Consider the following 26,435-nt stretch of genomic DNA (forward strand, 5'->3'; position numbering starts at 1 on the left):
AAAGATGATGTTATCTAAGTGATATTATATTCGTTAAACAGGAAGTAACACTGATTACCAAACCAGTGTCCCCTGTCTGGCATTATGATAAGCATTAAATTAAAGCCGATAGTGTCACGAAATAAACTATTGCCACTAGTTAAAAGCGGGGGGATTAAATTTTGCATTACATCATCTGTTGCTTAATAGCGACTGCGGCAAAATTTATAGCACAATTTGAGTACTGACAGACTTACGTTAAGGGCAAAGCCAATGTACTCAGTTTGGTGAGGTAGTTTATTGTGTCATATTATACTGTGTAATGTTGTTAAGGGTGAGGGAGATAACCCATCTACTCAGTTTGGTGACCTAGTTTGTTGGGTCATCATATGACAGGGGGCCGGGCTTTACTCTCAGTATGGTAACATTCAAACAACTCGTGCAGCTTTCGGAAGCGAGTCGGTGTAACAGATGATGGAACACAGCTACTTACGAAGCTTGCACATTCAAACCAGGTTGTATGAGGGAATACATGAGAGGACAAAACAGAGTACAGCCTTTCTTACCAATATTATATCTTTCTATTTCAAACTTCCAACAACACTAGAAATAAAATTTCCATGCTAAAAAGGGCTACAATAAATTGACAAACTCAGATGTTTGAAATAAACTCAAAATATTGATAAACTAAGAACAAAACTCCTGTTTTAATGTGATTTTATTATGACTCAATCAACTTGAATGTACATGACACTCTTACATTTATCAGAGTTGCGCTTATGACAATATTTCAATATAGACTGTAAACAATAATATAATGAAAAACAATACAACACTACATAATTCTTTACAACAAGCTTATAAACACTGACAAAAATATCCAAATATATAAATAAACAACGTAATTCGCCTAAGGTTGCTCGCCCTAAACTTAGGGGTAAACTGAACTGTTCAAAGCTTATTCTCTGATGTTTCATAAACCATTTTCGTAGTTGGCTGAAAAAAAAATCTAAGCATCTTTCATGAACATTGGACAAAAAGGTACGTCTAGTGTTTACAATGTTTCACTGTAGCCATATAACGAAACTTGCATTCCGGCATTGCCATGTTTTTGACGCGCCACAAAAACTTTCAAACTTGGCAATTATGTTATAAAAACAAGGGTGGGGCCAATTTAGGCCCCACGTGAACTATTTAAGTCAACTTTGTAGAGGGCTACCCCAAGATGATATATGACAAATTTCAATTACATTTAAGGGAACAAGTAATCCCCATGGCATGGCCAATTTTAGCCCCTTGGGCATGATTTTAACAAACTTCTCCGTGCCTTCTGATATCAGAGGATATTTTTGTGTGCAGATTTTCACTATACATGTATACATATAATGGAAACAAGAGGAGGGAGCAGTTTTGTGTCAAGAACCACAATATGATTTTAATGGCAAATACTGAACCTATTTGTTTCAGAGAAGATCTTGTAAGTGTTCAATATTTATATTCAATATTTAAAAATAAGGGAAATGTGATCGCTATAGGGTGGGGCCAATATCAAATCCAGGAGAATAATTTGAACAAACTTGGTAGTGGACCGCCATAAAATGGTACATCCCAAATATTGCAACTCTGGGCTCTCCTATTTTACAGAAGATTTTGAAGTGCTCACTATATACAACAAAGGGAAATACTGGTAACCTAAGGGGCTTAATTTTAACAAACGTGGTAAAGATGTTACATGCCAACTATTCCAATTCTTGGCCTTGTTGTATTTGATTAGTCATTTAGCTATACAAGTTTATATCAATCTTATGACTCTGGGGGGTTTGTGAACATTTTGAAACAAACATAATTATTTCAACAAAAGAAAGGACCACTTGCAGATTTTCCAAGCCAAATGTTATAGCTCTTACCAATGTTACCCATAAGCTTTTTGAAGTTTTCATTTAAAATACATGTATCTATTTTAATAAGAAATGTAAAACACACAATTCTTTGAACAACTTTGAAAGAGGGTAATCCAAGGATCATTTCTGTAAAGTTTCATTAAAATATGCCAGGTCGTTCGAAAAAAGGGTCCACAAAATGATAGACAATAAGGTATCCAACGAGATCCCAATGAGCACTTTGTGCTAAAGTGAGCTAAACACACTAAACACATCTTGTTCAATACCTTGGAAACAAAATAAATATCTGACTTAAATCTCAATGTTGCCAGTATTAAGCGTTTGCAATATGATGGAAGTGAATAAAGCATTGATTTATTTACACACCAACATGGCAATAGCTAGATACCAGTTTTTCAACAATGGAATAATTATTTAGCAATACCTCAAACCGAGCACAAGTTATTAAACAGGAACATTTTTACATCTTATTAACATTTGCCTTCCCCTTTACCTGACTAGCCAAAAGACAAGCCCTAGCAAGGTCTCAATTCAAGCATGATGTATAAAATTGTTCACCAAAATTGGTCAAGGCAAACTTAAGTTATTTACTGATATCCACCGGTTGGTTAGACACCCATGCTAAATTGTTAGCTTAATTTCAGCTAGAGGATTTAAACTGAATGTCTGGGAACATGACAGAAAAGACATCCGAGTAGTGTGCTGCGAAGTGCACCTCCAGGTCTTTAACAATGTAGTCAGGCAGATCTGAGAAGTCCTTGCGGTTGTCTTCTGGCAGGATCACACACTCCATGCCTGACCTGCGAGCCTAAAAGTAGAGACACACATTGGATCACAATAGCCTGCCTGTAGGTGATATAACACAAGATAACAGCTTCAACAGGAGCTTTATCACTGACAAAACAGCAGTCCCCTTTATAGCTAAGTGTTGTTATAGTACGAGCAGGATTTCCATGTGTTTTATGTAATCATCTGTAAATATATAGGAACCATAATTTTTGTCTGATATTAAAACTGCATTAACATGCATAATCACAATATGGCACTATATCCACAAAACAAGTCTTGTCAAGCTACTTTATGAGTAATTGAAGGGTCCACAGTAAAGACTCCTAAATGAAATGTTATCTACAATTATTGAAAAACAAGAGGGCATGAAAGGCCCAAAGTCGCTCACCTGAGATAAGATATTATTGGGACAAATCTTCTGACGAAGTTTCACAAAGATCAGAAAATAAATGTGGCCTCTAGAGTGTTAACAAGGTTTTACTAAAGCCATATAAGGAAAATGCCCCGCCCCCTGGCAGCCATGTTTTTCAACCAACCAGCATCCTTTTTGAACTCTTTCAAGATATTATCGGGATGGATTTTCTGACCAAGTTTCATGAAGATCAGACAGTAAATGTGGCCTCTAGAGTGTAAACAAGATTTTACTATAGCCATATAAGGAAAAATGCCCCCCCTCCCTTGGAAGCCATTTTTTTCAAGCAAACATAATTATTTTCAAACTCATCCAAGATATCATTAAGACCAATCTTCTGACCAAATTTCATGAAGATTGGACAATAAATGTGGCCTCTAGGATGTTGACAAGGTTTTACTATAGCCATATAAAGCCATATAAGGAAAAATGCCCCGCCCCTGGTGGCCATGTTTTTCAACCAATCGGCATCATTTTTGAACTCGTCCAAGATATTATCAGGATGGATCTTCTGACCAAGTTTCATGAAGATCAGACAATAAATGTGGCCTCTAGAGTGTTAACAAGATTTTACAATAGCCGTATATAGTCATATAAGGAAAAATGCCCCACCCCTTGGCAGCCATGTTTTTCAAGCAAAGGTTACCATTTTTGAACTCATCCAAGATATCACTTGGACGAATCTTCTGAGCAAGTTTCATAAAGATCGGAAAATAAATGTGGCCTCTAGAGTGTTAACAAGGTTTTACTATAGCCATATAAGGAAAAATGCCCCGCCCCCTGGCGGCCATGTTTTTAAACCAATCGGCATCATTTTCAAACTCGTCCAAGATATTATTGGGATGAATCTTCTGACCAAGTTTCATGAAGATAGGACAATAATAGTGACCTCTAGAGTGTTAACAAGATTTTACTTTAGCCATATAAAGCCATATAAGGAAAAATGCCCCGCCCCTTGGCAGCCATGTTTTTCAAGCAAAGGTTACCATTTTTGAACTCATCCAAGATATCAGTGGGACAAATCTTCTGAGCAAGTTTCATGAAGGTCGGAAAATAAATGTGGCCTCTAGAGTGTTAACAAGGTTTTACTATAGCCATATTAGGAAAAATGCCCCGCCCCCTGGCGGCCATGTTTTTCAACCAACCAACATCATTTTCGAACTCGTCCAAGATATTATTGGGATGAATCTTCTGACCAAGTTTCATGAAGATAGGACAATAAATGTGGCCTCTAGAGTGTTAACAAGGTTTTACTATAGCCATATAAGGAAAACTGCCCCGCCCCCTGGCGGCCATGTTTTCCAACAAACTGGCATCATTTTCGAACTCGTCCAAGTTATTATTGGGATGAATCTTCTGACCAAGTTTCATGAAGATAGGGCAATAAATGTGGCCTCCAGAGTGTTAACAAGATTTCACTATAGCAATATATATAGCCATATAAGGAAATATGCCCCGCCCCCTGGCAGCCATGTTTTTCAAGCAAAGGTTACCATTTTTGAACTCATACAAGATATCAGTGGCACAAATCTTCTGGGCAAGTTTCATGAAGATCGGAAAAAAAATGTGGCCTCTAAAGTGTTAACAAGGTTTTACTATAGTAATATAAGGAAAAATGCCCCGTCCTGGCGGCCATGTTTTTCAACCAACCGGCATTATTTTCGAACTCGTCCAAGATATTATTGGGATGAATCTTCTGACCAAGTTTTATGAAGAACAGACAATAAATGTGGCCTCTAGAGTGTTAACAAGATTTTACTATAGCCATATCAGGAAAAATGCCCCGCCCCTTGGCAGCCATGTTTTTCAAGCAAACGTAACCATTTTCAAACTCATCCAAGATATCATTGAAACCAATCTGCTGACCAAATTTCATGAAGATTGGACAATAAATGTGGCCTCTAGAGAGTTAACAAGGCAAATGTTGACGCCACACAACTGACAACGGACGACGGACGAAAAGTGATCACAAAAGCTCACCATGAGCACGTTGTGCTCAGGTGAGCTAACAAATGCCCATTCTTATGTTAAGTACTTACAGCAATAACTTTTTCTTTCACTCCCCCAATAGGGAGCACTTTGCCCGTGAGTGAGATTTCTCCTGTCATTGCCACATTTTGGCGGGTGGATTTGTTCAAGGCCAGAGACAGGAGGGCAGTTACAATGGCACACCCAGCACTTGGCCCGTCCTTGGGAGTGGCACCCTGACCAACACAAGAAACAGATATATATAACCACTGTCAGAGAGACTGGGGACATTGTATTACTGTGCAAGTGTTAAATACTGGTGGTTCAAATTGCTTGACATGTATCTCTAGTCTGGTACAGTCTACAAGCAATAATTATGTAACATTTCATTAGGCTGGATGATAAGGTTTTGATGATATAAATTATTATTAAAAGCAATACATGATCTCTCTTTTATTGAAAACTTCTATTATATCATTTGAAGAGTATGCATTAAATACACATTTCATTAGTCTGTATAAATAGAAAGCATCAGGATCAAATTCTTCACTCAAAATTATTGTTTGTTAACTAAGAATAATGTAATTTATTCTATATTGAGCAACATTCAGCAGACTTGCCCACCTGGTTCTCACTTCACGTTACCTCTGGGAGGTGGAGATGTATATGTGCTTTCTCCAGAAACTGGCTGCTATCGTCAACACGTCTCAGGAACAGCTTAGAGTATGTGTACGCCAGCTGGACACTCTCCTTTATCACGTCTCCTAGGTTACCAGTGACCTGCAGGTCGCCCTTCTCCTTGGAGTCTGTATCTAGGTCAAGGGCCTTCTTCACCACGGTCTCAATGTACAACGTGGATCCTCCTGCAATGACCGCATACACTACAGTCCCATCTCTTGTCAATATACACAGTGCACACTATCCATGAAACACCCTAGCATTATGACTATTAAAATTCATAACAAGAGCTGTCTCCATAGGATGACATATGCCCCAGATAAACGCTTTGATAGAAATTATGAGCATTTTTTGGAAACCTAAACGCATTTTTCAAAACCTAAACGCCGACCCTAAGTTCAAGGTAAAGGTCAAAGGGGTTAAAATTTGTGTGAGTATGGAAAGGCCTTGTCCATGTACACATGCTATCCAAATATGAATGTTACATCTAAAGCGACATAGAAGTTATGAGCATTTTTCAATACCTAAACGCAAAGTGTGACGGACAGACAAAGAGGACAGATGGACAGACAGGCGGACAATGCAATCTCTATATGCCCTCCTTTGGGGGCATAAAAATTCATACAAGCCGAACGTCTTGCAGAGCTACAAGATGACAAAATCAGGTATATTTATTTTCTTTATGGCAAACATTATTTTTTATCTCAATTATAAAGAATAGTAATAGATCCATTTTATTTATCTATTCAACGAGATATTTTCATCCAAATAAATGGTGTATTAAATTGTTTTGCTACCGATACTTTGACATTTAACTGAGGAAGTAAACAGTGTCAACGCAATACAACTCCGTCACATAGACTGGTCAAAGCTACAACAGTATGATCAATGCATTTAATTGTAACAAATAGCGACACAGTCTAATCACTTGACTAGCAAACGCAAGAACTGTTACAAAATCATGAAATTGACTGCTCTGAAAATGGGATTGCTTGAGTTTGTAAGTGTTTGAGAAATCATTCTTATCCATAGCAAAATTTAAGTCACCAGTTCGTGCAGGACAGTGAAATGTATGCCCCTGGAATTGTTCCATGCACAGGAATGTAAATCATCAAATGCAAAAGTATACACATTTTACCCTAATTATAGTAATGATTACTTAGTGTGCCAGGTTCAGGTTAAACATTTACTGATTGTAGTGATTCACATTGATAAACACCCAAACAAGTCTGACCATGAACATTGACCTAAAAGCCTCAATTATCAAAAAGTACTAACTTAAAATTTTAAATAACCAACCTAACAGAATCAGACTATAGAGATCTGTGGTTATAAGAAGGTATGTATTACGTTTTCCAAAAACTTAACTTAACAAGATATGTGTTTGTAAGAAACACTTTGTCCCCTACCGCGCCGCTTTGAAGCGATATATTTGACCTCTAAGGATGACTTTGACATTAACCTTTTACCACTCAAAATGTGCAGATCCATGAGATACACATGCATACCAATTATGAAGTTGCTATCTTCAATATTGCAAAAGTTATGGCAAAATGTTAAAGTTGGCGCAAACAAACACACAAACCAACCAACCAACCAACAGACAGGGCAAAAACAATATGTCCCCCACTATATTGGTGGGGGACATAAAAAGGCATTTGTATAGCACAAGATGATAAATAAAGGTATAAATGCTCACCAAAAGCTGTCCATGCCAAGCCTGTGACCACCCCAGGTGGGTTAACGTCGTACATTCTCTCCCGGGTGAATTTGGGGATGCCCACAAAGTCATACAGGTTGCTAGGAGTCACCTCCACCCTCTCCACACCCTCTGACACGATCTTCAGAGCAGCCTTACGTAGAATCTGCAAACCAGAAGCTCAATTAGCAATGGGACATTCTGCACCACACAGAAATGAAGCTGAATTTGTTATTGAATTCTATTTTTATACAATTTCCTATGGTTCTTTAAGACAATCAGAAGCTTGGTATCCATGGACAAAGAAGACAATTTATTAACTATGGGTTATTTTGCTAAACTTATAAATTATATAAGAAGTAAGTGTGTCAATGCGCTGATTAGTGCTTGCACGTGACAGCAACCTAAGCACTGATCAACAGTTGCCAGTCTATAAATTAAAAAAAGTTCTTACAAATCTAGAAGGAAATACACAGAGAAGTCAAAACTGTGCTTGATTTCATACCAACTAATTACCATGAAAAGAGTTGTTATAAATACAACACAAGCTACACGAAGGAAGACTTGCAGCATATCTGTTTACAGCCAAATATATTTCAGCCTCACTCTAAACAAAATGGGGCTTAATGCATGTGCAAAAAGTGTCATCTACACAGGCCAATTATGGGACAACACTTTCCAAATGTATGGAGTTTTCTATTTATAAGAAGTCTTGTCTCAGTAAAAATCAAGTTAAGATGAAAAGTGCTTCAGATTGCAAAGGCTAATTTATTTTTTGACGACACATAAAGCACATGCATTAAACTTATATTTCCAGAGTTAGTCTCATTTCTTTTCCCTGTTTTGTTTCCAATGCTGCCCAGTAGAAGGACTGACCTTTTCCACATGTTTCTGAAGGTTGCGTACACCGCTCTCCCGACAGTAGCTCTTGATGAGCTCAGTCAAGGCCTCCTTGGCCAGGTGCACCTGCTCAGGCTTAACGCCCGAGTGCTCCCGCGCCTGGGGCAACAAGTACTTCTGGAAGGCATACAACACCGAGTTACATCAATGACATACATAACTCACTCATAGTAACAACCGGTACTTCTGGAATGCACACAACACTGAGTTACATAGCTGTAACAGGTAACTCACACAAGCAAAGTAACATCAATCTCAATACATTGAATTGTTGTAATGGAAATATTGTCCGCCTTGCTCATGAGAGGTCCCTGGTTTGATCTTCATTCAGGGATCGTTCTGAGAATCTTTTCATACTAAATACTGGTCTACCTAGGAAGTGGACTCTCTAAAAGTAAATGACTTTCAGTACAATCTATTTATAATAAACAAGTTTAAACAATCTCAATAGTCAATATATATATCTACATAAACTGAACTGTGATTAAATGCCTGTTCATCAATTAATTTATTGTAGTCTACTACCTCTGCTATGGCCAGTTTCTCCTCTGCCACATAGCCTGACACGTCTATAAGCTCCATGCGGTCCTTGAGAGGCTCAGGAATCATGTCCACCACATTGGCAGTGCAGATAAACAGCACCTGAAACACATACCACCACATTGGCAGTGCAGATAAACAGCACCTGAAACACATGTCCACCACATTGGCAGTGCAGATAAACAGCACCTGAAACACATGTCCACCACATTGGCAGTGCAGATAAACAGCACCTGAAACACATGTCCACCACATTGGCAGTGCAGATAAACAGCACCTGAAACACATGTCCACCACATTGGCAGTGCAGATAAACAGCACTTGAAACAAATTTTCTTAAAGTAAAATTCATTTTAATTATTAAATACTTACCTGTTATCTCTAGCTTACCCCTTTCCAAGGGAGTTATTTCATCCGGAAAATATTCAAGCGCTGGGAATCGTCCACCTCTATAAGAATCCAAATCAGGTTAAACATAGTACAATTCAACCTAACAGGAAATCAAGAACCACAACTCATCTTTCCTTTACGCAAACATAAAAAGGCGATGAGCGGGGTGGGAGGTGGGACTTACCGATAACAGGTAAGTATTTAATAATTAAAATGAATTTTACTTTAAGAAAATTTGTTTTAATATCATAAATACGTTACCTGTTATCTCTAGCTGATTTTGCAGCTGCGGCGGGAAGGTTCGCATATTTTTTCCCATCACAGCAGAACCCATATAGAGGGTTTACAGCCAGAGATAATAGAATCACGTCCTCTTATAATCTTTGTTAGTACAGTATAGTACTTAATTCTCGGATGGCACCAGTGTACTTACGCCATAGAAGAAACTACAGTTTGAGCCACTACAAGAGGACCCAACTTATACAAATTGTCTTGTTGGCACTCAAGAGAACGAAGATAAAAAGAGGAGAAGGTGGTTGGATTCCTCCAGAAAGCAGCTTGAAGCACTTCAGATAGTGGGGTCTGATTAATATAAGCCCACGAAGCCGAAAGAGCTCTTAATTTATGCGGTCTTATCTTAAACAGGGATAAAGCCCTCGATGAAAGAGAAGAATAAGCTTTCCTTATAGTCGAGGCTATCCAACGAGAAATAGAAGCCGCAGACACATCGCCCCCCCCCCCCCTTTTAATGGAATGAAAAGTCTCTTGCGAGAACCTCGAATAGACTTTACCTTTTTAAGGTTGAACTTCAAAGCCCTGACCGGGCAAAGGAGTCTATCATCATCTTCATGTCCACAAGTTCTAGATAGACTTGGAACTTTGAAGGGTTTGGAAGCCATAGAGGGGAGTTGATTTTTAGCAAGGAATCCTGACTGACATAACAATGTAACGGAACCATCAGAAGAGTCAAAACGAAGATGACTATCCTCGATAGAAAGAGCATGAATTTCACTTCTCCGTTTGGCTGAAGCCATAGTAAGAAGGAAAACGGTCTTCCATGTTAGGAATTGTAATGAAGCCTGATCAAGAGGTTCATAGGGAGCCTTAATAAGCGAACCTAGCACACAAGCTAAATCCCATTTAGGAGCAAGTGTACGAGATACAGGACGACTAAGTTCCATAGCTCGAACAAGTTCTGAAATAGCTGGATCAGCACAGACTTGTGAAGACTTAGTGAAAGCCAATGTATGCGAAATCATAGATCTGTATCCTTTGATGGAACTAAGAGAAAGTTTCTTATCATCAAAAAGATAAATGAGAAAATCCGCTATTCGTCTAGCAGAGGGATTGAGGGGATTAATTTTCCCTCGAAAACACCAATTGGAGAAGAGTTTCCAATGAGCATCATAGACTGCTCTGGTGGATTTTCTCCTTGCCGAAGCAACGAGGGTTGAAGCCCTGACAGAAAAACATTTCTTCTGCAAAGATTGCCTGATAACGGCCAGACGTGTAAGTGGAACATTTTTGGGTCCGCATGTAGTCTGCCGCTTTGAGACAAAAGATCTGACCTGTGAGGAAGATTCCTGGGATAATCGTACAGGAGACTGAGAAGATCGTTGAACCAAGATCTTCTGGGCCACCAAGGGGCAATCAGGAGTATCCTGCAAGAGCTCATCCTGATTTTCCCCAATATTTGGGGAATTAGAATGGGTGGGGGATAGGCGTAAGCGTCCAGTTGGTCCCACGCGAACGAAAGCGCGTCGATTTCCCACGCTGCTGGATCGTAAACTGGACTCACATACAGAGGAAGTCTGTGATTGTGTCTGGTTGCAAATAGATCGACCAGGGGATAACCGAACTTGAAAAAGATCTGGTTGGTCACTTCTTGATGAAGTGTCCACTCCGATGGAAGTAACTGGTGTTTGCGAGACAAACCATCCGCCAGGGCGTTGAGGCGACCTGGTATATATTTTGCCAGCAGATGAATGTTGAGTGTTTTGCAAAGAACAAGTAATTTTCTGGTTTCCAGATACAGGGATTGAGAATGTGTTCCCCCCTGTGCCTGGATGTAAGCCACCACAGATGTGTTGTCTGTTGACACCATCACACAAGAGTCTCGAAGATGTGATTGGAAATGAGATACAGCTAGAAATACTGCTCGCATTTCTAGATTGTTGATATGTAGGTGAGATTCCTGATGAGACCACAACCCTGAAATTATCAGACTGAGAGGTTCCAGGTGAGCACCCCACCCTTCCTTGCTCGCATCCGTTATTAGATATAATGACGGTTGCGGAGGAAGAAGGGGTACTCCTGCCAACAGAGTCTCCTCGTCTAGCCACCACTGAAGATGAGACCTTAAGGAGGGAAGGATTGGAATCTGTGTTAATAGATTGACTGGAGACCATTTCCAACAAGCTAAGAGATAGTGCTGAAGAGGACGTAGGAAGAGACGTCCCAACTGCACAAAGTCTGCTACTGAGCTCAGGATACCGTTGAGAGAGAGGAATTCTTGAGCTGTTATATGAGATTGGGACAAAACCCAGTTGACCTTCATCAGAAGGTCTGATATACGTTGAATAGACACTCTGACCCGATTGATGTGGGTCAAGAAATTCATTCCCACAAACGTAAAGTCCTGTGAAGGAATGAGGTCTGATTTGTCTGCATTGAGAAGGAGCCCTAACGAGAGGAGTTCCTTCCAAGAGAATTCTAGGTTGTACAGAAGCAATTGACGATCGAGCTGGTGTAAGAGCCAGTCGTCGAAATACTGAAGAAGAATAATCCCGTGAACTCTGAGGTGTGATCCGACTGCCGACATTAGTTTGGTAAAAACTCGTGGGGCTGTCGCCAACCCGAAAGGCATAGACCGGAACTGGTAGACTTGGCCTTGAAAGGCGAATCGCAAGTACTTCCGGTAGTTGGGATGTATAGGAACATGGAAGTAAGCATCTTCCAGATCCAAAGACACCCCCCAGTGCAGGGGTTTGATGGATTCCCGTATGAAAGAAGGAGTCTCAATTTTGAAAGTTGGTTTGAGGAGATACATGTTGAACACTTTTAAATCTATTACTGGTCTCCAGGAACCATGTTTCTTTTGAACAAGAAAAAGACGACTGTAAAATCCTGGAGAATAAGGATCTTGAACCCTTTCTACCGCCTGTTTTTCCAAGAGCCCGAGAATGGACTCTGGAATATGTGGATGCCGAGATACCAGCTCTATAGGGACGCGAGAAAGTGGAGGCCTTTTTTCGAATTGAAAAGTCAGGCCTTTTGTCACAAGAGAATGAACCCATGCGTCTGAAGTAATTTGAAGCCATCGATTTGAGAAGTGGAAAAGTCTGGCCCCGACTGGTATTTCCGGCATCGGAGGTTGTGGCGGTAGAAAGGGAAGGGACCTAGGGCTGATAAGCAGGAGGTGCGCCCCTGCCGGTAGAAGGTTTGAAATTCCTCTGTCCCGGCTTGGGTTTGCCCTTTTTTCCAGAATCTTTATTAGAAGACTTGTGTGACAAAGAAGGTCTATTATAGGAAGACTGCCTATTAGGACCTGACCGTGGATTAAAAGAAGGCTTTTTAGAGAAAAGGTTATTTCTCTTAGCCGTCTTGAATGCTGGAACTGCTGGTGGCCTAGAAGCAGGATGCTTAAAGACCCCTTGGCGTTGTCCAGAGTTGTTTCTAGCTAAAGAAGCATGAAGTTGGTCATCCTTGTCAGCTGTGATTGCTTCTTGTATCCTTCCACCAAAAAGGAACCCTGATGTGAGAGGAGCTGTTCTGAGCGAGTTCATACCAGGTTCCAACAGAAAATCTTTAGGTAAAGAAGTAAGGATAAGATCTCTACGAATCCTTAGCATCTCGGACATTGAAGAAGCAGAAGTGTGAGATAAGGCCAGTGTGGTCCGTGAGAGATGAATTAACAAATCACAGAGTTCCTCCGGAACAGATTCCGACCAATCACACACCATTTGTAAAATTGTCGCTAGCATAAAGTCAATTTGGTTAGTCAAACCTAATGATCTACGTTCCCTCATTTCCCAAGTTTCCAACATTGAAAACTGAACAGAAACTGAATTGGAACCACTTGGCATTACAAGAGATAGCTTGCTAATGTCCGGATCTGGAACCGGAAGTTTTGAAAAATCCAACCCAGATGTTGCATGTGGTACAGGAGGTTTGTAACTTTTACTACCTTCCTGGTGTTTTGGATCAGCTAGTTCCTTAGGAATTTTCCATGTTTCTCCTCGTTTTGGAATAGTCTTATTAGCTGATTCCAATGATTGAAGAACAGAAAGAACAGTAGAACCAATGGGAAGTCGCGGGTCAGAACGAGCCGTCAACTTAATAACCCTGTTGGGATCAAATGTACGAAAAAGTTGTTCTGTCACAGAAATCGTCGCATTTGAAGACAGTTCAGCAGGTCTTGGACAGTAATCTTCACCAAGAGTACGAAACATCAGTTCATAGATCTGACCAATCGGAGCTAAATATTGATCCGTCTCAACATTAGATTCTGCATCTGAATCAGCCTCACTCTCTACAACACCAGCGGTTTGTATAGAATCAGCAGGAACAGAAGTGAGAATATCTTGTACCGGATTGTAATTGTCTGGTAACAGCGAATGATCATCCCCGACGTCAGTAAACTGATAATGTAAACCGTGAGATGGTAAATTATCAGCATTGACCGGTACAAAATGTCCCGCCGAATTCTGTATCCATAGTGTATCAGGATTTGACAGGGTAGCTGTAGGGGGTACACGACTAGATACGGTAGATGATACCCGTGGTGTTGACACTGACGCCGTAGTAGTGAGATGAGCTTCTGAAGATGCAATACGTGTGGCAGTCAACGTTGGAACCGACACATTTGGCATGGAAACATGCGATTCCATAACGGAATACGATGGTGAACGACTATACGAATGCTACGAAAGTCCGATGCTGTCTACGTGAACGTTGCCGACGTCCTCGTTTCCTGCAATGTCGAGATCTGGATCGGCTGCGCTGTCGAGATGTGGATTGGCTGCGATGAGATCGAGATTTTTTGGAATACCGTCTCCGTGAGTGACGACGTGATCGCTTATGAGCGCCGCGACGATGATAACTGCTCGACGAAGAAGAGCGTGTCCGATGTCCACTCCTTGATGAAGACGATGTATTCGACGACGAATCGGATGTAGAAGAATAAGCCGATGATGAAGACCGAGTTCTTCTTGACCGGCGATTGGTGTTATCGGTGGCAGGCCTAACTGATGACTGTTGACCGGTGACCGGACTGGACCGGTGATCAATGACCGGACCGGACCGATGACCGGACCGGACCGGTGACATTACCGGACCGGTGACCGGCCGGTCATATTATGACCGGTTTCGTCACCGGATGCATGGTGTGAGTCATAAGATCTGATGACGATCGACTGACAACAACACCATCTTGCCCGGTACCCAGTGACTGACAAAACCGCTGGTCATCCTTGACCAGTGGAGTCACCGGGTAATCAACGTCGGATGGAGGTTCGTTGCGTTTGCGGCTGATCGACGTCCTCCGGCGACCTGCATGTCCATACGTCGTAAGCCCACAAATCGCAAACCGCACATTTGTTTTTAAATGTGCAACCGGTGCAAGCCAAGCAAGTATCGTGGGAATCCCACCTTGCTTTGATATGACCACAAGAACCTCTATCCTGTAAGTTCATTCTGAAATAAAAGAAACAGAAAGAACCTACAAAAGACAAATTAACGATTATAAATTCAAATAAAAAGTTAAACCACAAAATGTAAACACAAAGAACGCTGTCCAATTGACCTCAATTACTTATTGGGGAATAGGCACGAATTCCTCGTGGTTCACGTGCTCATGACGTCATGTACATGAGCGACGATGCAAACAAAGAAACCCAGCAAAAGCAGAAATATGACAATTACTGCAACAAAAAGTATAGAAATATAAACCGAATGGTACAAAGATAAATAAACTTTATCCTTTTAAACTCCGACAAAAACACAGTGAAAAGAACACATAAGTCCTGAGCCTAAAATAGGCGTGCACATGGTTTTATCTGGAAAGGAAAGATGAATTGTGGTTCTTGATTTCCTGTTAGGTTGCATTGTACTATGTTTAACCTGATTTGGATTCTTATAGAGGTGGACGATTCCCAGCGCTTGAATATTTTCCGGATGAAATAACTCCCTTGGAAAGGGGTAAGCTAGAGATAACAGGTAACGTATTTATGATATTAAAACACATTTCCACCACATTGGCAGTGCAGATAAACAGCACCTGAAACACATGTCCACCACATCGGCAGTGCAGATAAACAACACCTGAAACATATGTCCACCACATTGGCAGTGCAGATAAACAGCACCCAAAACACATGTCCACCACATCGGCAGTGCACATAAACAGCACCTGAAACACATGTCCACCACATTGGCAGTGCAGATAAACAGCACCTGAAACACATGTCCACCACATTGGCAGTGCAGATAAACAGCACCTGAAACCCATGTCCATCACATTGGCAGTGCCGATAAACAGCACCTGAAACACATGTCCACCCTATTGGCAGTGCAGATAAATAGCACCTGAAACACATGTCCACCACATTGGCAGTGCAGATAAACAGCACCTGAAACCCATGTCCATCACATTGGCAGTGCCGATAAACAGCACCTGAAACACATGTCCACCCTATTGGCAGTGCAGATAAATAGCACCTGAAACACATGTCCACCACATTGGCAGTGCAGATAAACCTGAAACACATGTCCACCACATTGGCAGTGCAGATAAACAGCACCTGAAACACATGTCCACCACATTAGCAGTGCAGATAAACCTGAAACACATGTCCACCACATATGCAGTGAAGATAAACAGCACCTGAAACACATGTCCACCACATTGGCAGTGCAGATAAACAGCGCCTGAAACACATGTCCACCACATTGGCAGTGCAGATAAACAGCACCTGAAACACATGTCCACCACATCGGCAGTGCAGATAGAAACACATGTCCACCACATATGCAGTGCAGATAAACAGAACCTGAAATAGGCACAAAATTGTTGTAAGCAGGAAAGGCACAGACATAAGAAATCCTTGCCTGACACGTATAAGCTTGACATCATAGCATAATTTGTAGATCTCACAATAAAACAAGTACAAGACGATCCTCGTTTCAAAAATCAACCATAAGCTGACAGAGGTAATAAGGTTTGTTTTACCTTGGAGAGATCCATGTTCACGTCAAGGTAGTGGTCCAGGAAGTTGGCATTCTGTTCCGGGTCCAGCAGCTCTAGCAGGGCAGATGCCGGGTCCCCTTGGTGGCCTCTTGACATCTTGTCCACCTGACATACACACCACACTATATGAGCAACTGACATCTGGCAATCACAACTACTGTTGTATGATGGGAAATCTGTATTACTAGTTAAATTTTGCACCAACATGTGCACAAGACGCTTCATATAAATATTTGCAAAAGTCATTCAGTAGATTGGTTAGACATAACTCTGGTTATACATTCTATTCTCTCTGCATATCATTTGAATTAATTTTAAAATGCTTCTTCATCGAATTTGATAAATAAACATATGTTTTCATCTAAATTGTACATACTTGTAAATCAATTTGGAAGTGAAAAAAGAAGCTGAATGACAACACAGTAAAACTATTTTATTGCTCATACATGTGTAAAAACATTAGTGTTTTATGTAAATACAATTTTAACATTATCATGTGAAATCATTACTTTTCATAAAAATTCATGGAATATTACTTGTTTACAAATAATTATATTCTTCTGCAGACAATATCTTATTGTATGCACATTCAGTAAGTATGTTAACACATACATATACATATGACAGTAATGTAGCAACATCAAGGTATGTATACCATGCAATGTATTGTTACAGTTTCTGTGTATAGCATACTTCATTTATGAGCACCAAGGGATTCTCTGTCTTCAATGTATTGTTACAGTATCTGTGTATAGCATACCTCATCTATGAGCACCAAGGGATTCTCTGTCTTCAATGTATTGTTCCAGTATCTGTGTATAGCATACCTCATCTATGAGCACCAAGGGATTCTCTGTCTTCAATGTATTGTTACAGTATCTGTGTATAGCATACCTCATCTATGAGCACCAAGGGATTCTCTGTCATCAATGTATTGTTACAGTATCTGTGTATAGCATACCTCATCTATGAGCACCAAGGGATTCTCTGTCTTCAATGTATTGTTACAGTATCTGTGTATAGCATACCTCATCTATGAGCACCACGGGATTCTCTGTCTTCAATGTATTGTTACAGTATCTGTGTATAGCATACCTCATCTATGAGCACCAAGGAATTCTCTGTCTTCAATGTATTGTTACAGTATCTGTGTATAGCATACCTCATCTATGAGCACCAAGGGATTCTCTGTCTTCAATGTATTGTTACAGTTTCTGTGTATAGCATACCTCATCTATGAGCACCAAGGGACTCTCTTTCTTCAATGTATTGTTACAGTATCTGTGTATAGCATACCTCATCTATGAGCACCAAGGGATTCTCTGTCTTGGTCTTCTTGAGGCACTGTATCATCTTTCCAGGCATGGCTCCCACATACGTACGCCTGTGTCCCTTGATCTCAGCTACATCTGACATGCCACCAACACTGAACCTGAAATACTGAACAGCCAGAAAATTGATGCTTTATCGTGTACTTGGTCCATAAAATATGTGTTTGAATTTTGATTACACTTCTTAACAGGATGTGAATGCTGAAAGGATTCTCACAGATGATGTGTTGTAAATTCGTATCTTACTGTAGGGTAAAGCATTAATCCAAAAATTAAAACAAGAGCACCGCATAGCGGGTGCCAACGCTAGGCTATGGGTGCAGTTTTGAATGAAAGAATGCTTGTAAGAAGTGATCTTGACCTTTGACCTAGTGACCCAAAAATAGATGTGGCGTGTAGAACTCATCAAGGTGCATCTACATATTAAGTTTCAAAGTTGTATGTGGAAGCACTTTGATTTTAGAGCCCATGTTAAGGTTTTAGCACGACGCGGACGGCAGACGCCAGACGGCAAGCTGGCTATGACAATACCTCGGGTTTTCTTCGAAAACAGCCGAGCTAACAAGAGAGCTGTATGCCATAAGACGCTCACATGACACCATAAGGATCTTTACAGTTCTAAGCACAATATGCTCAGATTTGACTTATGATGAAAACTGCCCCAACACCTGGCAGCCATTATTTTGAACAAAAAACAAACATTTTGGTTTTTAATGGTTAGAAGGGGAAACTTAAATCCAAAATGGTCGCCATTTTACAGGGAAACTTCAAAAGTGCATAAACTTAAACACCTTGTGAATATGATATATGAGAAGCAATCATGTTATTTGAACAAAACTGACGTTATTCAAAGGACAAGAATTTTAACAGAGCATAGCATCAACCTACAGACAAACATTGTAACTCCAGTAACCCCCACCCCTTCCTGTAAAACTTTATTTGAAGGGATAATATGAATACATTACATGTGTATTTGTCCCCAGCCCAGTTTGCCATACCTGTCTGTTGAGAGCCCTGGCTATGGAGCGGGCTATGCTGGTTTTCCCCACGCCTGGAGGTCCATGGAAACACAGGATCTTGCCCTGGGTGGAACCTTTCAGCTGGCTCACAGCTATGAACTCCTGCAGCCGGACAGCAAACACATACATCACATAGCATGCAAGAGACTATGACAATTTAAATATTTTTTATTCAGGAAAACATTAGAAATGAGTTATAATGAAGCCCCTATTGATTTTGCTGAGAACATTCTTTCTCATTGGTAGAGCTTAAGTTCAAGGTCAAGGGGGTCAAAAATTGTGTGCGTATGAAAAGGCCTTGTGCATATAAACATACATACCAAATATGAATGCTACATCTGAAGGGGCATAGAATTATGAGCATTCTTCGTAACCTAAACGCAAAGTGTGACGGACAGACGAACGGACAGTGCGATCAATATATACCCTCCTTCAGGGGACATAAAAATAGCTGTTCCATTTCCAGAGACAGTGCTCACTCCTCATGCACTTCAAAAGTACGATTTTTAGTTCAAAGTGCCATGATTACTTTTTAAAGTTTTGCAGATGAGAGAACTGACGGCCAGACATACATGATGGACTGAGGATGAACGTTCTGTCCCCTCTGACAGTTGAAATCAATACGGGACTTACAATGTATGTTGTACCTTTATAAGTGTTTTGTAAAATAAACAACATGTTTAATGCTCTAAAAACTATCAGTTGAACAAAAGGGGCTTAGTTGATAACATTTTAACATTCGATAAAAAATGTCAAGTGGACAATGCCATAGGGAATGTAATTAAGTTTGAATGTTGTACATTGCAATGTGCCAGAACTTCCATCAAACAAGTGTTTGCATCAGATTGGCAGATGTCCATCAGAGTAATCACGTGAAAAAAAAGATTGCGACGTCCATGCCGAGGCAGGTATTTTTCGTCGTTTTATACCCTGTATTACTTGTATTATTTTTGTTATTCTGCTTACTTTCCAGCCATATTAGGAAGAAAGTTACTGGTTTTGATTGCATCGTAATATTCGCTCTATATCTCGACTTTACTCGGTGCAAAATTTCTTAGCAGAATGACCTAATTGGGGCTCCACTAAGAAAATTTGCGGGGAGTAAAGTCGAGATATAAAGCAAATTTAAATACAAAATAAACGCTAACCACATTTTTAATGAACTGGCTGGAAAGTGAGCTTCATTTAAAAAATAAACAGAAGTAATAAAGGGTATAAAACGGCAAAAAATAACCGTCTCGGTATCGACATCGCCATCTTGACTATCACGTGATTACCCCCTCTGGTCCATGGTGATTCAAGTCTAACCCTCTTATTAGTGGTGATTATAACTATATTTTTATATGCAAAACTTCATTTTTATTCTGATTTTGCATTATTTTTTCATAAAACCAAACACAGAAAGGCAGCCAGAAGTAAAGCAACTATCCAATTTTTAAAGATTCTTATTTGAAAACTGTGGAACCATTTACATAAGTAAATGTTGAGAAGTTACCACCATAAATAGTGAGTATATGAACATTCTTCTGGAAAACTGGTCTTAATGAATGTGCTCAGTGTTGTCCCACAGTTACCAGTGCATTCTGCACAGGCTAATCAGGGACAACACTTTATTCCTTTAATGGATTTTCTCTAAGAAAAGACTTCCTTTAACCAAAAAAGACCATAAAAGCCAAGTGTTGACCCTGATAAGCCTGTGCAGACAGCACATGAATTAAGCCCAGTTTTCCCAGAGCCAGGCACATGTATCTGCCAGGCCCCTGCTGGAGTGTTCTTATACCAGGATCCTCTTCTTCACGTCCTCCATGCCATAGTGGTCCTCCTCCAGTATCTGAGTGGCACGCGCCAGGTCCAGGTTCTCACTGCTGTACTTGCCCCACGGCAGGCATGTCAGCCAGTCTAGGTAGTTACGCGTCACACTGTCACACACAACATCTTGGTACGATAACATTGAATAAACAGTCCAAATCATCTTATTAAACTTTTATGTCATTTACATAACATCTTATTACACTCTTATCTCATACCATAACATCATATTAACTTCAGATGAAATATAATAAATTGCACAACATCTCTGTCACAATATTCAGTTCATAACATCTAATTCATCTGTTATCAAACATATATTACATAACAACTTATTAACCTTTAAAACAATAGTATATAATTTCCACTATTGATTGCCAATACTCCATCATTAAGTTTTAACCTTTCTATTTAGAAGTAGTACCTACACTACAAGCAGTTTAACAGATACAATGTACAGATTTAATGTACAATGCCATTATATTCCAGTGAAGCAAAGCTCCATCACTAAGTATTGGCAAGCTTTGAGTACAGACATGGAGAAAGATTGATAGCCCGTTGGAGAGCGCTGATAAAAAGGCCAGCGGTGAAATGCAAGATTATCAAATTTTCTATTTAGTAAGTTTTGGTTCCAATATGTAACAACTCTTAAAGTTTTCAAAACAAAATTAAATTACTTCTACCGGTTCTTTCATTTTCCAGCTATAATCAAATAACGTTTGTCAACATCTGTAACCACAATAAGTATATTACACAAAGCTATCGGTAGAATCAGACAAGTTTTGAGCAGTTAACTTTACCAGTCAGCCATGAAGCGTATGTAAATGAACTTGAATGTTTTTTTCTCTAAGTGGGTATATGCAGATCATGTCAAATGTAAAACTTAATTGATGACAACCAAATACATGTTTGTATAACAACTGCATTATGGGTGTGTATTATTTAAGTATTCAAAATGATCACAAATGTTGTGTTTTTTTTAAACTTTGGCTTAGGTCACATTTTTTGAAAGTTAACAAAAGAAAAGACCTTTTCAAGAGTGAAAGCAACAATGATAACAAACAAATCATATTTAGCTAATGCAAACTAAAGGCAGATGTTTTAACAACTGTACATTTTCCTCTTTAAAGGACATTCTTCTCTGTAAATTGTGACGGACTTTTGCCATGTCTGTGACTCAGACTTTGTCATTATTACTGTGAATGACTGCAATAAACAAGTGCAAAACACATGCCTGTATGGCCTAATTCTGTCAACCTTGCAATAAAAAAATCTAATAAAAATGGTAACAAAATGTTGTTTAAAAAAACATTTTGGTTAAGTAGTTTCATTTCCAAGTAAGGCAGCTTTATATTGAGCTTAAGAAGAAACACAAGTTACCTGAACTCAGACGAGTGGTTGTCAAGGGTGCCAAGCTTGTTCAGTTCCTCATCAATCACAGTCTTTACATGCTCCGGTACAACCAGGCCCTACCAGGCAACAACAAACAGCAGTCTATAGTGACAAGATCACATGCAGCCTCTAACAAAACCATCCCACCTATAAGCATTACTTCTCACTAGTGAGCAAGTCTTTAGCCCTCACTTAGAAATGGTAATCTCACATTGAGCCTCTCAAATATCATCCCACATTTGGCTTGCTACATATTTTTAACATTGAGCTTGTAATATATATGCTCACATTGAGCCACTATCATATTTGCTAACATTCAACCTGTCACTTATGTGCCCACACTGAGCCCCTTATTTATACACCCACATTGTGACAGTCACATATCTTTTAACATATTTACTCATGTTGTGCCTGCCAAATATAATTACAAATTGTGCCTGTCATATTTTTTTCCACATTGAGCCTCTCACATACTTACTAACATTGATCCTTTTACATAACGCCCTCAAAATGGGCATATTCGTCCTCTAATATTTGACCATTACATTGATCTTTTAACACATGTTCTCCCCTTGATCCTCATCCGATCGATCCCCACGTTTATCCACTTACATGTTCGCATATGTTCGCACATTGGTCCTTACACATATGATCTCATATGTTATAACCTTGAGCCTAACTCAAACTCTCCCACATTGCTCCTCCCACATGTTCTCACCTTGAGCCTGTCCCTGAACTTCTCCTCGATGGCGTCCTTGTCATCCTTCTCTATGCCCAGCTCCTTCTTGATGATCTTGAGCTGCTCTCGCAGGATGTACTCACGATGCTGCTTTTTAACCTTCTCCTCTACCTGTCGAATATCAGACATATATGAGCAGTGCTCAGGAAAAACTGGGTTACCGGCAAATGCATATGCCAAAGCATCTTGCAGTCCCCACAAGCTATCAGGGACGACACTTTTCGCTTTCATGGTATTTTTTATTTTAAGCAAGTCTCTTCTTAGCAAAAACCCAGTGTTGATACGGTGGAAAGTGTTGTCCCTGAGTAGCCTCTGCACAATGCACAGGCTAATTGTGGAGGACACTTTGCTCTTTAATGGTATTTTTCATTAATAAAAAAGTCTCACCTAGCAAAAATCCAGTCAAAGCGGAACATGTTGTATAAGTACTATCTATAGAAAAAAAAGTTAATTAAGATCGTTTGCATTTATAACATAAGAGACCATATCAGTTTCTTAACAAGAGCACCGCCTTGCGGGTGAAGACCGCTCATCTATTTTTCTTTTTAAAGGTGAAGGGACCTTTCTCAATACTTCAATCCAAAAAGTAAAGGGGTGGGGTGGAGAAGGGTGTATAGTGTGGGGGTGTGGTCATTCATTACATTATCTTCAAAAAATAAGAAATAAAAATGCAAAAAAAAAAATACAATTTTTTTTTTTGGGGGGGGGGGATTCTTGGGTGGGATAGTTGGACGGTCTTTCAAAAATAAAACAAGGGCTGTTTGTAAAACATGCATGCCCCCCCATATGGGCTGTCAGTTGTAGTGGCAGCCATTGTGTGAATACGTTTTTTGTCACTGTGACCTTGACCTTTGACATAGTGACCTTAAAATCAATAGGGGTCATCTGCCAGTCATGATCAATGTACCTATGAAGTTTCATGATCCAAGGCCTAATTATTTTTGAGTAATCATCAGGAAACCATTTTACTGTTTCGAGTCACTGTGACCTTGACCTTTGAACTAGTGACCTAAAAATTAATAGGGGTCATCTGCCAGTCATGATCAATGGTACGTACCTATGAAGTTTCATGATCCTAGGCGTAAGCATTCTTCAGTTATCATTAGGGCTGTCACGATTCACCGGTATACCGGTATATCGCGGTGCATGTCGTGAAAAAAATCGCATCGCGGTACGGCGTTGCCTCACCGTTTTTTTTTAAATATTATTATATTAGCACATATTGATACATTACATAATTATTTTGATATAGATATCGTTTTGAAAACTGTAGAAGCGATTCAAAAGGGCTAAATAAATAATCCGTTAATATCCAGGTCAAGCAAGCGCTTCCACTGGTAGATGTTTAACTTTCTCGTTTAAAATACGGCGATGTATGGGTCCGTACCTGTTTTGGAATTTGGGTTAGATTTCCTTTGCAAATAAGTTCATAATTATCCAAAAGATGTTTACTCTATTTCTTATTTTCTTTCTTTAGAATATCGATCGTTCAAAGCATGGCACTTCCAAATCATGTTATCTTAAGATTATGAATTAGTCGAGGAAGAGTCAGAACGCTACGGATTTTCAATACTGACTCCGCATTTTAAACATGCCCTTGAAAAGTTCGATTTACACGGGTCGTAGTCACAGCTATTGTAATTTGTAAACAACATGGCGGACATTTTAGAAAAAGACGCGAATAACAATAACAATGACTACTTCTATCAAGTTTATTACAGTTTCTTGTACAGTTTCTAGTCATACTATGATACCAGTGTTTTCTAATTATTGAGTTTAATAAAGTTTGTAAACTGTTTTCTTTACAGATACATATTCTGTAAAATATCGCGGTATGTACCGCGATACAGTGTTGCCGTACCACGATATACCGCGGTACGCTCACGGCGTATCGTGACAGCCCTAGTTATCATCCTGAAACCATTTTACTGTTTTGAGTCACTGTGACCTTGACCTTTGACCTAGTGACCTGAAAATCAATAGGGGTCATCTGCCAGTCATGATCAATGTTCCTATGAAGTTTCATGCTCCTAAGCGTAAGCATTCTTGAGTTATCATCCTGAAACCATTTTACTGTTTAGAGTCACTGTGACCTTGACCTTTGACCTAATGACCTGAATAATCAATAGGGGTCATCTGCCAGTCATGATCAATGTACCTATGAAGTTTCATGATCCTAGGCCTAAGCATTCTTGAGTTATCATCCGGAAATCATTTTACTGTTTCGAGTCACTGTGACCTTGACTTTTGACCTAGTGACCTGAAAATCAATAGGGGTCATCTGCCAGTCATGATCTATGAAGTTTCATGATCCTAGGCCTAAGCGTTCTTGAGTTATTATCCAGAAACCATCTGGTGGACAGACCGACCAACCGACGGACCGACAGACATGTGCAAAACAATATACCCCCTCTTCTTCAAAGGGGGGCATAATAATAAAATGAATATTTTTGTTTTTTAACCATGTTTAAAAAAAAAAAATTGGGGGGGTCTGGGGTATAGTGTGAGGGTGTGGTCATTTTAAAGATGATCTTTCAAAAAAATATAATGAAAAATAAAAAATATATTTTTTGGGGGGGGGGGATTCTGGGGGGGAGGGGGCATGGGGATGGTTTGGGTGGAGTCTATTGTAGTATGTCAGGTAAGAGTTGTTTTGTCAAAGTATCAATCAAATCTGATCATAAATAACGAAGTCATGGCAATTTTAGCAAAATTTAATTATTTGACCTTGAGAGTCAAGGTCATTCAAAGGTCAAGGTTAAATTCAACTTGCAAGGTAGAGTACCCTCGTGATAGTATAAAAGTATTTGAAGTTTGAAAGCAATAGCCTTGATACTTTAGAAGTAAAGTGGATGTAAACACAAAATTTAACCATATACTCAAAGTTACAAAGTCAAAAAAGGGCCATAATTCCGTCAAAATGACAACCAGAGTAATGCAACTTGTCCTGTACAGTCCCCTTATGATAGTTTGCGAGTGTTCCAAGTCTGAAAGCAAAAGCTATGATACTTTAGGAGTAAAGTGGACCAAAACACAAAACTTAACGAAATTTTCAATTTTCTAAGTATGAAGGGGACATAATTCTGTTAAAATGCCAGTCAGATTTACATAACTTTGCCTGCACAGTCCCCTTATGAATGTTAGAAAGTGTGGCAAGTATGAAAGCAATAGCACTGATACTTAAGGAATAAAGTGGACCTAAACACAAAACTTAACCAAATTTTCAATTTTCTAAGTATAAAAAGGGCACATAATTCTGTCAAAATGCACACCAGAGTCATGATAGTAAGTAAGTGTACCAAGTTTGAATGCAATAGCTTTGATACTTTATGAGAAAAGTGGACCTAAACACAAAACTTAACCGGACGCCGACGTGATGACAATAGCTCTTTTTTTTCTTTCAAAAAATAGATGAGCTAATAAAAATGTATTAAAACATATATTTAGTAATTTTGTTAATGTATGTAACATTTACATTTTGTATTCATTTATGAGTATGAGTAACTAACACTACACAGTTTTCATTTTCACATGTCATTATTTTTTGGCCTCTTATGTTACGCTCGCGTCGTGTCACTCACAACAATGTTGTTGTTTTTTTGTTCTTGTGGTATTTTTTTGTTTAAGTAACGTACAGTGCAAC

General features: G+C 39.5%; 1 protein-coding gene and 1 long non-coding RNA gene across 3 annotated transcripts in view; both read right to left on the minus strand.

The window, feature by feature from the left end:
- Positions 1 to 679: 679 nt before the first annotated feature.
- Positions 680 to 26,435, minus strand: part of LOC127878175 (lon protease homolog, mitochondrial-like) — a 43,789-nt gene continuing 18,033 nt past the window's right edge. For both annotated transcript variants that reach the window (XM_052424646.1, XM_052424645.1), the window contains exons 12-23: positions 22,772 to 22,903; positions 22,042 to 22,130; positions 20,633 to 20,771; positions 18,832 to 18,954; positions 17,799 to 17,942; positions 16,485 to 16,607; positions 8,852 to 8,968; positions 8,303 to 8,443; positions 7,427 to 7,592; positions 5,695 to 5,912; positions 5,121 to 5,285; positions 680 to 2,688 (exon numbers count right to left, since the gene is read on the minus strand). In XM_052424646.1, coding sequence (XP_052280606.1) covers positions 2,521 to 2,688; positions 5,121 to 5,285; positions 5,695 to 5,912; positions 7,427 to 7,592; positions 8,303 to 8,443; positions 8,852 to 8,968; positions 16,485 to 16,607; positions 17,799 to 17,942; positions 18,832 to 18,954; positions 20,633 to 20,771; positions 22,042 to 22,130; positions 22,772 to 22,903 — 1,725 coding nt within the window. In that variant the 3' untranslated portion in view covers positions 680 to 2,520. The remainder of the gene's footprint in view (positions 2,689 to 5,120; positions 5,286 to 5,694; positions 5,913 to 7,426; positions 7,593 to 8,302; positions 8,444 to 8,851; positions 8,969 to 16,484; positions 16,608 to 17,798; positions 17,943 to 18,831; positions 18,955 to 20,632; positions 20,772 to 22,041; positions 22,131 to 22,771; positions 22,904 to 26,435) is intronic.
- On the minus strand, positions 17,215 to 17,512 carry LOC127878192 (uncharacterized). The gene is made up of 3 exons (XR_008048765.1): positions 17,464 to 17,512; positions 17,330 to 17,396; positions 17,215 to 17,262 (listed from the first exon to the last, which is right to left on the minus strand). It is a non-coding gene; the product is annotated as an uncharacterized LOC127878192 (long non-coding RNA).

The sequence above is a fragment of the Dreissena polymorpha genome, chromosome 4 (genome assembly GCF_020536995.1).
Source record: "Dreissena polymorpha isolate Duluth1 chromosome 4, UMN_Dpol_1.0, whole genome shotgun sequence".
NCBI classification, from domain to species: domain Eukaryota; kingdom Metazoa; phylum Mollusca; class Bivalvia; order Myida; family Dreissenidae; genus Dreissena; species Dreissena polymorpha.